Consider the following 13742-nt stretch of genomic DNA (forward strand, 5'->3'; position numbering starts at 1 on the left):
ACTACACACACAATTTTTTTTGCGCCACTACCCTATGGCCGCTGATGATACTCATTTACACAATACATCCAACCGTTGTTTTACACAACCACATACACATACATATACACAAAATCAACACTAGCCAGTTCAAGAAAAATAAGTGGAATATGGGCGTTGCATACTGTACCACGCCGCACACTTCTTTGACCATGGTGCCAATCTGCATATCATCGTGCACCACCCTGGATCACTAACTGCACAGCATATGCCCATTCCAAATCTACAACAATTTAGTACTTCTCTGAAACTGAACATGGCAAGTGCAAAATTTTTAAAAAATGGAAGTGAACCAACGCACAGTACAAGCGAACCACATCCAAAAAGAAAGTGTACTCCTCTGTGTTTTTCATAAACAGAATTGAACCACCAAAAAATTGTCACAAACGAGAGCAAATAGTGGACTTCATGGTACACGCGAGCAATGTGATTACAGCGCGGCTCGCTGTGTACGCAAGGTCACGGCATCGACTCCCCCTGATGAGAGCACCTTCTCTTTCCCTCTAGCGAATTGCAAATGGCAGCATGGCCACCCTTAAAGAGCTTTTTTTGTTTTTCCAAAAAGAAGTGAATAGCGGACGCCGATGAAGCGAACTGCACGTAGATGAAAATGGGTCAATACAAAAAATGTGAGATCAGGGAAATATACTTGCAAATAACAGCTGCCGAAACTGCACCCAGGCGGGCCACGAGCTGCCCCCGCTGGAGATGTGGGCTGCGCCAAACTCCGGCTACACAATGGATGATGGGTGCAACGAGTGGATGACTTTGCAGCATGGCAAGGTGTGCACTGCACATGTCAGAGGAGGGCAGGAGGGCATTGACCCGGGCACCCTTGTCGCCCTGCTGGACGTCCCGGTGTTGATATCGCAAAGGAGGGACGAGGGGTGGTGGTGATGATGGACTCATTGGATCCATGGCGGGGACGATGGAGAGAAGGTCGAGGCATCTCGGATCTGACCTGCGCGGAGTTGTGTGGTAGAGTGCCGCCCATCCCATGGTAGCCATCGCGTTGACGGTAGGCAGCGTCCACTCTTGCTGAGCCAGGCGGAGGGGGTGGGGGGAGGGGTGCGCCGCGGCCTGGATCCGGCGCAGGGCGTCGCCAGGGGGCACGGGGGTGCGCTGCGGCCTGGATTCGGTGCAGGGCATCACAGGGGGGTGCGGGGGTGCACCGCGGCCTGGATCTAGCGAAGGGCATCGCTGGGGGTGCGGGGGTGCACTGCGGCCGGGATCTGGTGGCCGACCGACATGGGGTGCAGGTGGTCTGAGGAGGGAAGGTGGGGGAGAGAGGGAGTAGGTATCGGACGAGGAGCTTGGCAGCAGTGTGGCTCGCCGTGGCCATGCATGGGAGGGGAGGAGGAACGCTTCTCGCCGGATCTGGCACCAGATGGAGGCAGGGTGGGGTGGCACGTTGGTTGGGATGGCTGGGCGGCGCGTTAGAGCTGGTAGGGCGCGGGGAGAAGGTGGGTGGGAGGGGGTGGCGCATCAGAGAAGGACGGAGGTTGTGGGGTGGGAGCGGCGGCGGATGGTGGTGTTGTGGTGGGCCGGCATAGAGGAGAAGGTGGAAGGAGTGGAGGTGGGGGCGGTTGCGGGAAGAAGGAGGCGGGTTGGATGGGGCAAGTTTTCGTTGTAGTTCGTTTCTGGATCTTTTTCAGTGCCGAAGTGTTAGCAGAATAAGCAGATTGTTATTAGAATAAGACTCTTAAGGGGTGTTAGCAGAATAGACCCACCCTATATATATAATGGTGCCATAGAAGTCCTATACCAATATGGTATGGATTACACAATAAGGCTACAATACAAACTCCAACACCCTCCCTCAATCTCAACTCACTCCTGAAGCATCTAGGAGGTTGAGATTGCGCCTACAGACCTCAAACATGGGAGAAGGTAGAGGCTTGGTGAAGAAGTCTGCAAGTTGATCTTTTGAAGAGATAAACCTGACTTGTAGTAGCTTCTGTGCGACACATTCCCTCACAAAATGATAGTCAATCTCAATGTGTTTAGTCCATGCATGGAACACCGGGTTTGATGACAGAAACGTAGCACCGATGTTGTCACACCAGAGGACCGACGGATGTGGCTAAGCAACTCCTAGCTCTCGAAGTAGGGACTCAATCCATATAAGTTCAACAGTCGCATTGGCAACTGACTTGTACTTAGCCTCCATGCTGCTGCGGGAAACAGTGGCTTGCTTGCATGCACTCCAGGCGATTAGATTAGGCCCCAAGAACACTGCATGTTCCCCCATAGATTGCCTGTCATCTGGACACCCAGCCCAATCAGCATATGAGAATGCAGAAAGAACTCTAGAGGAACTGGGGCGCAGATGAAGACCAAAGGAGACAATGAGACACACACAGCACAATATGTGAATCACAGCAGACCTGTGCATGCTAGCAGGTGCATGAAGATACTGGCACAAACTGTTAACCTCAAAGGAGAGATCAGGACGCATGATCGTCAGGTACTGGAGGCCACCAACAATACTCGTGTACTCGATAGCATCCTCACGAGATAGAAGAGTACCATCAGGAGCTGAAATTTTGTCAGTGGAGGACATGGGCGTAGGCGATGTCTTGCACTTGAGCATACTAGCATGGCATAGAAGATCAAGAGAGTACTTCTTCTGGGTGAGAACCAAACTGCCACGGGATTGATGAGCGACTTTAATACCCAGGAAGAAATGGAGCTATCCCAAATCTTTAACTGCAAAATCATGACCAAGGGCAGTCACAAGAGCATTAGCAGCCGTCGGAGAGGAGCTAACGAGGACAATATCATCCACGTACACAAGGAGGTACATGGTCACAGTCGGTCGCTGAAACAAGAACAATGAAGTACCAGCCATCAAAGGAATGAATCCATGAGTGCGTAAAGCTGAAGCTAGGTGAGCATGCCAGGCACGAGGCGCTTGTTTCAGTCCATAGAGAGCCTTCGTCACACGACAGAGGTGATAAGGCTGAGTGTGATCAACAAATCCAGGTGGCTGCCTCATGTAAACCTCCTCTTCAAGCAGTCCATGTAGAAAAGTGTTTTGCACGTCAAGGTGGCGAAGAGACCATCCACGAGAAACTGCCAGAGACAGAAGAAGTCGAATAGTGGTAGGCTTGACAACATGGCTGAATGTATCCTCGTAGTCCACTCCCTGACACTGTTTAAAGCCCTTAGCCACATGACGCGCTTTGTAGCGCTCAATGGAACCATCTGCATGTTTCTTCACCTTGAAAACCCACTTCAAATCGATGATGTTTACACGAGGCGGAGGTGGAACAGTGTCCAGGTCTTATTCTGCATAAGAGAATGATATTCTTATTCCATAGCAGCCCTTCAGTGTGGGATACTCATAGAGGCTTGATAACTGCGTGGTTCGGCGGTTGGATCATCCACAACATGAGCCAGACAAACAACAAGGTATGTGACCATGCCATCGATGCACTCCTTTGGACGAACGATGCCGCTGCGACTGCGCATGTGTGGACGCCGCGGGGCAACGACCACCGGAGCAGGCGAGGCGTCTAGAGCAGGCGAGGCATCTGGAGAAGGCGAGGCCGGTCCAGCAAACTCTGGCGAAGAGGGACCAGGTGACAGCGGGCCGGGAGACGGTGGACTAGGAGATGTGGGCCCAAGCGACGTGTGGATCACTGCAGGCCCAGGCGAAGTGGGTGCACTACAAAAAAAAGACACATCCGTGACATTTTGGGCCGAACGACTTTTTTTTCTGTCATACATATGACACTTCTATGACGACAATTGTGACAAAACCCGGTATCATCATAGATGTGGTGGGCTCCTACTTCTATGACAAAAAATCATGACAGAAAATGGGCTTTTCATCCTGGGCGGGCCGGAGACGCAGCTGCGTGACATTCTTTGTGCCGTCCATGACGAAAAAAACCGTGGTAGAAGCGAGGGCGAGGAAAATTTCGGGGAGTTCCCGGTTACGGTGGGTGGTCGGGGGCAGAGCGATGCACGTTTCTCTCGTACACGTACGCGCGTGTGTGCGAGGCGTTGGCTCTAACTGAACCCGAGCGAGGCGTTGGGCTCTAACTGAACCCGAGCGATTGCACTGCAGGCTACGCGTTACTGAACCCGAGCGATCGATCGATGGCTGTTAACTGAACCCGGTCGAGCGATTCCTACGCTACTGGTGCTAACTGAAGCCGATCGATGCTGCCTCTCTGGTTGAACAGTGAGTGTTGCGGGGGTGGGGGGGGGGGGTTTGGATGAACAGTGAGCGGTGGGGGTGGATGAACATGACCCCGCGGTGTTGCCTCTGGATGAACAGGACCCCGATCGATCGAGCCGGTTGGGGCTGGATGAACAGGACCCCTTGGAGGGCTGGATGAACAAGATGACCCCGTGGAGGGCTAGATGAACAGTACACGATGGAGGGGTGGATGAACAGTAGCCCGTGGAGGGGTGGTTGAACAGGAGCCCGTGGAGAGGGGTGGTTGAACAGTAGCCGGTGGAGTAGCGCGAGGTGGAGGCTGGATGAACAGGAGCCCGTGGATGAACAGTCGCAGGTGGAGGCTAGAGGAGGTCGATGGTGGATGAACAGTAGCCCATGGAGGCTGGAGGAGGTCGACGGTGGAGATGAACAGTATCCCGTGGAGTCCCGTTTTGCGGTACGCCACACCCTGTTGGGGAACGTTGCATAAAATAAATTTTTTTCTATGTTCACCAAGATAAATCTATGAGTTCATCTAGCAACGAGAGAGAGAGGTGCATCTACATACCCTTGTAGATAGCGAGCGGAAGCGTTCAAGAGAATGGGTTGAGGGAGTCATACTCGTCGTGATCCAAATCACTGGAGATCCTAGCGCCGAACAGACGGCACCTCCGCGTTCAACACACGTACTATCAGCGTGATGTCTCCTCCTTCTTGATCCAGCAAGGGGAAGGAGAGGTTGATGGAGATTCAGCAGCACGACGGCGTGGTGGTGGATGCAGCAGGGTTCCGGCAGGGCTTCCCCAAGCGACTACGGGAGGGAGAGGTGTAGCAAGGGGGGAAGGGAGGCACTAGGTGTCAGGGTGCGGCTGTCCTCCCACCCCCCTCTTTATATAGGGACCCTAGGGGGGGCGCCGGCCCTAGGAGATGGGATCTCCTAGGGGGGCGGCGGCCAAGGGGGGAAACTTGCCCCCCCAAGGCAAGTGGAGGCACCCCCTCCCCTAGGGTTCCCAACCCTAGGCGCAGAGGGGGGCCCAGGGGGGGGGGTGCACCAGCCCACTAGGGGCTGGTTCCCCTCCCACTTCAACCCATGGGGCCCTTCGGGATGGGTGGCCCCACCCGGTGGACCCCCCGGGACCCTTCCGGTGGTCCCGGTACAATACCGGTGACCCCCGAAACTTTCCCGATGGCCGAAACTCGACTTCCCATATATAATTCTTTACCTCCGGACCATTCCAGAACTCCTTGTGACGTCCAGGATCTTATCCGTGACTCCGAACAACTTTCAGTTTGCTGCATACTCATATCTTTACAACCCTAGCGTCACCGAACCTTAAGTGTGTAGACCCTACGGGTTCGGGAGACACGTAGACATGACCGAGATGGCTCTCCGATAAATAACCAACAGCGGGATCTGGATACCCATGTTGGCTCCCACATGCTCCTCGATGATCTCATCGGATGAACCACGATGTCGAGGATTCAAGCAACCCCGTATACAATTCCCTTTGTCAATCGGTATTTTACTTGCCCGAGACTCAATCGTCGGTATCCCAATACATCGTTCAATCTCGTTACCGGCAAGTCACTTTACTCGTACCGTAATGCATGATCCCGTGACCAGACACTTGGTCACTTTGAGCTCATTATGATGATGCATTACCGAGTGGCCCCAGAGATACCTCTCCGTCATACGGAGTGACAAATCCCAGTCTCGATCCGTGTCAACCCAACAGACACTTTCGGAGATACCCGTAGCATACCTTTATAGTCACCCAGTTACTTGTGACGTTTGGTATACCCAAAGCACTCCTACGATATCCGGGAGTTACACGATCTCATGGTCTAAGGAAAAGATACTTGACATTGGAAATGCTCTAGCAAACGAAGTACACGATCTTGTGCTATGCTTAGGATTGGGTCTTGTCCATCACATCATTCTCCTAATGATGTGATCCCGTTATCATTGACATCCAATGTCCATAGTCAGGAAACCATGACTATCTGTTGATCAACGAGCTAGTCAATTAGAGGCTCACTAGGGACATGTTGTGGTCTATGTATTCACACGTGTATTACGATTTCCAGATAATACAATTATAGCATGAATAAAAGAAAATTATCACGAACAAGGAAATATAATAATAATCCTTTTATTATTTCCTCTAGGGCATATTTCCAACACACCCCTCCCGATGAACAGGACCCCCATTTCAACTAACCCTCCAACACAAGTCCATTTCGTCCGTTTTGCGGTACGCCACACCCCTCCCGATCAACAGGACCCCCGTTTCGACCGTAGGAGGTCCGTTTCCTCCGTTTTGTGGTACGCCAGACCCCTCCCGATGAACATGATCCTGTTTTGAACATGGCCGGTCGAACACAAGGCCGTTTCCTCCATTCTGCGGTACGCCAGGCCTCGTTTCCATCGCTTGTTCCGTCCAAGCCCTCCCGATGAACACGACAACGCATTCCATTCCGACCCAGCCGGTTTGCTCCCCATGAACACGATGACGACGCTGTTTCTCCGTTCCGACCCAGCCATATACACGAGCCCTGGCCGTACGTATGCGCGAGTAGGCGTTCGAGACCCCGCCCGTATGTACACATACGTGGCTGTATTTTCTTTCTTGCACATTGGCCGCTGTACATACGTGTACATGCTACGTGCACGCCTCTACTACGACACGTGCGCGCCTCTACTACGACATGTGCGCGCCTCTACTACGACACATGCGCGCCTCTACATCCACCAGTATGTACGTACATGTTCGCGACCAGAATGACAACGCTACATACGCTTCGACCAGGTGGGTCCTAGCAGTCAGGGGGGCGAATCGTTTTTTTGGACGCACTTCCTTGCGTGCGAAGATGTAGCTGGTGGGTCCCAGCAGTCAGGGGGCGAATCGTTTTTTTGCCCGGACGCACTTCCTTGCGTGCGAAGATGTAGCTGGTGGGTCCCAGCAGTCAGGGGGAAACATTTTTTTCACGAAATACGGTGGTCCGTTTGGTGGGTCCCTGCTGCCAGGTGGAGGAATAATTATTTTGCGCGTAATAAGGAGGCACTTCCTTGCCGCTGCCATGGACCCAGCTGTCAGCCTCTTCACGTACAGTACTCTTCCGATGGAAGTCAGTCGTTGACCACATTGACCACGCCGTGCCGAGAGCACCACGGCGGTGGATGACGGCGAGGCCTAGGAAGGGGGCGACACAGAGCCGGGGAAGACGTGGCAATGGATGCCCACATGTAGAGGAGTATGAGGGTTCACTCGTTCGGCTGCGGTATGAGGCTGCCGTCGCCGCAGAATAACAGGGGTGTGGGTGAGTGGAGGGATGGCCTGGCCAGCAGCGAGAGTAGTAGGGGGCGGTGAGGCCTCCGCGACATCATAGCCGGCCACGGGAGGCAGGAGCAGGAGGCACGACCGACACTGCTTTGGATGGCTGGAGCAAGAAGACCAGAGGTTGAAGAAGCACGATGGCCATTGGATGGACATCGTACGGTCACTGCAGCTAGAATCATTCATATGGACTAAGTTGACAAAGCCCTCCGTCCCCGATAACTTAGTGGGCCCACAAGTCAGCCTCCCACCAAGGTGGGTCCCAGCTAGCAGGTGGAGTATTCATTTTTTTTCTGCTTAATAAGGCGACACTTCCTTGCTGCGACCGTGGACCCAGCTGTCAGCCTCTCCACGTACAGTATACTTCCGATGGAAGTCATTCCTTGACCACGTTGACCACGCCGAGTTCAGTTGCATGCATGCGTCCATGGGCGTGGTGCATCCCTACTGTCAGCCTCTCACGTACAGTCATCTTCTGATGACTCTCGGTTGTTGACCATGTTGACCACACCGTGCCGAGCGCACCAAGGCCAGTGGACGATGGCGAGGCCCCAGACTAGAACGACCCGGAGATGGGGAAGACGGGGCAGTGGAGTCGCAGATGGAGAGGAGTGGGAAACTTGACTGGTTCGGGTGCGCGGCAGCACAGCCGCAGTGTCGCCCACGGGAGACAGGAGCAAGAACAGAGGTTGAAGAAGGAGCGCGACTGTTGGATTAACATCCAACGGTCCAGCTGCTAGAATCATTTGTTGATTAAGTTGAGAAAGCCGTGCGTACACGTCTGCTTAGTAGGCCCACAAGTCAGCCACCAAATCTGACGGGTCCCAGCTGTCAACGGGATGAATAATTTTTTCGCAAAACAAGCAGGCACTTCCTTCCGTGCGAAGATACAGCCGGTGGGTCCCAGCTGTCAGGTGGAGGAAACATTTTTTTCAGCTTAATAAGGAGGAACTTTCCTTGCGTGCGACCATGGACCTCGTGGGTCCCAGCCGTCAGGCTCTCCACGTATAGTCCTCTTCCGATGACTCTCGTTTGTTAACCATGCCGCACTGAGCGCAGCGAGGCGGTGGAGGACGGCGAGGCCCCGGACGGGAACGACTCAGAGATGGGAAGACACGGCAGTGGAGTCGCAGATTCAGAGGAGGAGAAGGGTTATAACTGGTTCTGTTGTGGCGTGGGGCTGCAGTCTGTGGAGAATAACAGGAGGTGTCGAGGGGTGGAGGGATAGCCTGGCCGGCGGTGGGGTAGCGCTTCGCAGCGATGCGTGCTAAGCAGAGCCGCTAGCCGCCGGAGGCCGGACCAGGTGGTCCCGACGACGCTGGAGGAAGAAGACGAGAGATTGAAGGTGCATGCCGGCCGTTGGATATAAATCCAATGGCTGTGGATGTCACGATCATTTATTGACCAAGTTGACAACGCCCTGTGTAAGCTTCGACCTATTGGCCCACATGTCAGCCTGCAAAAATGTGGCATATATTTAACCCATGTTTTCTAGAATGTATAGTCCATTTGCTGGGCTGGGTGAACAAATAATTTCGCGTCAATCAGGCCCATTTATATTTTCTAAGAAATCCCAGCCCATTTGCACTTCCTTGAAATACATGAATTAGCTGGGCTCGTTATATTTTCTAAGAAATCCCAGCCCATTTATACAAGAATCCCAGCCCATGTCGAGAAGCACTAGCGTTGAGTGAGGACCTGGACCTGGAAAGAGTACATATTGCTACTGACTGTCTGAGAGTCGTCCGGAAAATCGAAGCACCAAAGAACCTTGGTGGACATTGTATGGTGTTTCATGAGATCAAAGAATGAAGCAATTTATTTAGGGCTTGTCTTTTTAGTCATGAACAGCGTGAATGTAGTGGGGAGCCTCATAGACTAGCACGTATGGCTACGTCTCTTGATATAGGTAGGCATGTGTGGCTTGATACACTACCGGCTCATTTATGTATCCCTGTAAACGTCGAACTTAGGCAATAAAGTGCGGTGTGATTCTAAAAAAAAGCTGGGCTCGTTATATATATATATAATGTTATGTTAGAAGGAGCAATTAATATCAAAGAATAAACCGGAGAGGCACATTATATATATATATAATTAACAAATTAGTGAGTTATTGCTGAAAATAAAAATAAGTGCATTATTATTAAATTGGTCCTTAAAATCTTCGCAAGCTTTTGTACGCAATCACCAGGATTTTCCTTGCCTGTGAGTCAAAAACAACCAGGATTTTCCTTACCAACTTCCGTTAGACATTTACTTTTATAAGTTAATAACACTTGGGATGTTTTTATAATGTATATATAAGTCTCTATAAAATATACGATAATAGTAATAATATAAATATATATAATGTGGTTAGAAGGGAAAACATAAATTGGACACAACATTATTATTCTTATATATAGATAAATAGAACAGACACCTGTGTTTTATTAAAAAAATACATTGGGCCGCCGATCTTTAAGAAAGAGCCCATAGGCTGGTATGGACCTCAAAAAATAAGTTGAAACCACTGTCTCCGTATGTCGTGGGCTACGCATGTAAAAATACAAAACCTAGGCCTAGATAATACTTGTTCGCCCTCTGGAAAAAATGATACCTGATCCCCGAGCGAACTGGATTAAAGAGGGGGCCGGCGACACGACTGAAGAAGCACATCAGGAGAGATTTTTTTTCTTCAGTGGATGGCTCTCGATTTTTTTACTTGCCTCTACACCATACAACTTGTATTTTGAGCCTCCCAGTCTGTCGTGGTGGACCAGGAGCCCATTTGCTGGGCGGGCCAACCTACAGAAACCAGCACTCGATTTTTCATCAAGCCCCAAAAACAACGCAATACTATGTTTGTTTTGAGGCCGAAAACATTACGGTAGGGGTTGAGCGGGGGAGAGGGGAAGACAGAGTAATAAAAAGATTAAAAAGAGCTGATGCGCCGTTGCTACCCTAACAAAGCGGGTGCAATTCTTCTCGGGAAGAAGGTGTGCCGTTGACACCCACACGTCACATACCCCACAGTAGGCATACTAACAAGTTCACACACAAATACAACAGAAAAGGTAAACATTCGTATCAAACTCAGGTTCACAGGACACGTTCATATTCATAGCCAACATTCACTATCAACAACTCAAAAGATTCATATATACACAAGCTCAACATATCTATGCATCCAAATGATTGATAGATCACACGACAATATTCATGCATAATTCATAAAAAGATTCAGATATACACATGTTCAGTATGTTTATGCATCCAGATGATTGATATCACAGCCAATATGATCCATGGATGAACTTTAATTACCTAGGGTACAGATTGGTAAATGGTGTTCAGTTGGAGGTACTTCTTGCTAAAATTAGTTCTTGTACGAGTAAACTTTCGAGTACATAAGAGGCAACACAGACAATCTGAACTTTCCTTGTAGGTTTCGAGCGAGGTTTGAGCAACTTGGCCACTACTTTCATCCAACTAGTTTACTGGCTCATCTTGGTCCTGTAGCTCGCCAAAATTCTACATTGCAGACGAGAAAGGAGGCGGTTGAGAAAATGAACCACCCAATTTTTGTGTGCAGTTCAACCGAAATGGAGCATCCCTGGCATGCAGACTGATTAAGTGCTAGATGAATATACGCGTCAACCAACTTGTCTGGAATCTTTAGACTCCATGCCATACAGTTCGCTACCATATCTGCCGATAACCAAAAGGCACAAGTTGGGACCAAAGACTGAACTATGTTCTTCTGGGCTATGCGCCAAGCAATATTTTTGGCGTTCACTCTCCTAATACTTGGGAGTTTGACAACTGGTTGATGTTGGTTGATACTCGAATGAATATAGACACTTCTTGTCAACATCGATGCTTGTCTGAGTGAACTTTGGAGTACATGGCAGCAGCATAAGTATCTGTCCATCTGATCATTTTGTGCAGTTCTACTGAAATCACCCAATGCAATGATTTGCCTGCGAGTTCAGGCTCCAAGTTACTCCTTTATAAAATCGGCAAACAGTAGCACAATACCAAATAACCAATACATGACAAGCACAATAATCAGGATAAAGACCAGTATCAACCTGTGTGAGGTAGCATATCAATTACTATTTCCTTTGACTGGAAGCCGAGATAAGCGAAGCAACTGACAGTGAAGGAAGAAAGCAAGCCGAGATTAGCGACTAACAGGAAAGGACGGAAGCTGTCGAGGCAATGAAGCAAAGTTTTTGTGCAGTTCCACCAAAATCGAGCATCCCTGTTGACACATATATTGAGAGGGTGAGATTACTGTAATACTGGGACTAGTTGATGAAACATACACTAACAAATAGAAGCACCCTCATTATCTTAATGGGTAAAGTTAGCAACATAGTAGTATTGCTTAAAGATAGGTATTAGTTTATTTAATCAGTGCCAATTAGCTCAACACTCAAAGCATTGCCATTTATCATAGGTTGCAAAACTTTAACGTGCAAAGATAAAGGAGTTTCTCAGGACAGTAGCACGATACAAATAGAGATGACAACAAACTAATAGGATGAAGGCCTTAGGCCCGTACCAACCTGAGAAAAAAAGCTTATTCATGTAGTCCCATAAGAGATGATAAAGCACTCACTGGAATGACACAATAGTATATATTTTTGTGCACTTCAAATGTATGGTTGAAATCACTCTTGTTTACCAGTGCTGAGATTATATCGAAAGATTATCAAGAACTTCCAGCAGAGTTAAAGCACTGGCTGGGATACAGTTCATTGTATTGTCTTGTGTAGTACCACTAAAATGTATGATTGGCACAACATGATCCATGTTTGCACAAGTAGGAACAAGGTGAAACCTTCATTAGCTTAGTGAGAAAGGATAGGAAGACATTAGCATATGACGCAAACAGTAGCATCAAATTCATGATGGACAATACACAAAACAATGCCTCATTGAACCAATGGCAATAAATTGACATGCAAAACAATAGCACTATTATGTCATGACACTAATAGTATTCCATCCCTACTCCACCACATGATTCACCTCCATAGACAAACATACACACGTACTCCCTCCGTCCGAAAATACTTGTCATCAAAATGGACAAAAAAGGATGTACTAAAACTAAAATACATCTAAATACATCCCCTTTTATTCATTTAGATGACAAGTATTTCCGGACAGAGGGAGTACATGATTCAGCATAGGGTCCTACTAAAGATTTGTTTAACTCCGACAGGAAAATTAGGCAGCAATAAATTAGTGGTACTTAAGTACTCCTAATTAATTAAGTGAGACAACAGAAGTGGAAGGGCTCCCTGGAGGGTCGTCTCACATGTAAGGTAGTCGTTGCCGGAGCCCTAGAATGGCCTCAACCGAGGCCTCTGGCTTCAGCAAGATCGCCTTGGCACTGTTTATTCTTCTTCTTCTTCCTCCTCTTCATGCTCTGTTTCTCTTTCTCCTCACCAGTTGGTGAAACCAAGTACATGCTTGGCCTTCTAGTTCAGAATTGGTTTTGTCAGTGAGGGAGTACAAGTGTACTAGTAAAAATAGCGTTATTTTCTCATGGCAGTCGGAAAATAGAGATGTACACATGCATTAAATACCATTCTTACCTAAAGGAAGGTTATGGTGCCAATATGGATGATGAGGCTTGGAACATAGATCTCCCTTTGTGCAGTTCCACCGAAATGAACCAACTGTTCCATTCTGATATTTCAGTTAAACAGCACAAAAGTCACTTCTTTTAAGAAGAGTTTTGTGCAGTGCACCAAAAGGTCACAACAGCAACCATGTGAGTTGGATATACCTGTTTGCACAAAAAGGTATAGAGGAAGCAGTAAGAGTCTCAAACAATTACAGGCAAAAATAATTGGCTAAACTTGTCATGGCTTATAACAGTGGCATGGCTTCATTTTTACCAGGGACATTAGATTAAGAACAACTAAATATTTGGTATAAGGGCATGGGACAGTGGGTGCACCAGCAGTCCAACACCATGTACGTAAACAGGGGCATAAAGTGGTGATTCATAGTTTGTTCCCCCAAGAAACAAACATCCAAGCAACATATCTGGGTTGGTCCCATTTTTGTTCACTCTAGCCACCTACTCCTATGTGTGGATAGCAAATCTAGTCCTAGTCATACCACTGTGTACATCATTACCCCTATATTTCCCTTTTCAACCAAGATACCGGTTGGATGACCAGCCTGTA

General features: G+C 48.9%; 1 protein-coding gene across 1 annotated transcript; it reads right to left on the reverse strand.

Annotated features, from left to right (window-relative positions):
- Positions 1–261: 261 nt before the first annotated feature.
- LOC123110993 (uncharacterized) lies at positions 262–1702 on the reverse strand. The gene is made up of 2 exons (XM_044531650.1): positions 717–1702; positions 262–633 (listed from the first exon to the last, which is right to left on the reverse strand). Exons 1-2 carry the CDS (start codon positions 1186–1188, stop codon positions 575–577), a joined length of 531 nt encoding a protein of 176 aa, XP_044387585.1. The 5' UTR covers positions 1189–1702; the 3' UTR covers positions 262–574.
- Positions 1703–13742: the final 12040 nt, after the last annotated feature.

The sequence above is a fragment of the Triticum aestivum genome, chromosome 1B (assembly GCF_018294505.1).
Source record: "Triticum aestivum cultivar Chinese Spring chromosome 1B, IWGSC CS RefSeq v2.1, whole genome shotgun sequence".
Classification (NCBI taxonomy): domain Eukaryota; kingdom Viridiplantae; phylum Streptophyta; class Magnoliopsida; order Poales; family Poaceae; genus Triticum; species Triticum aestivum.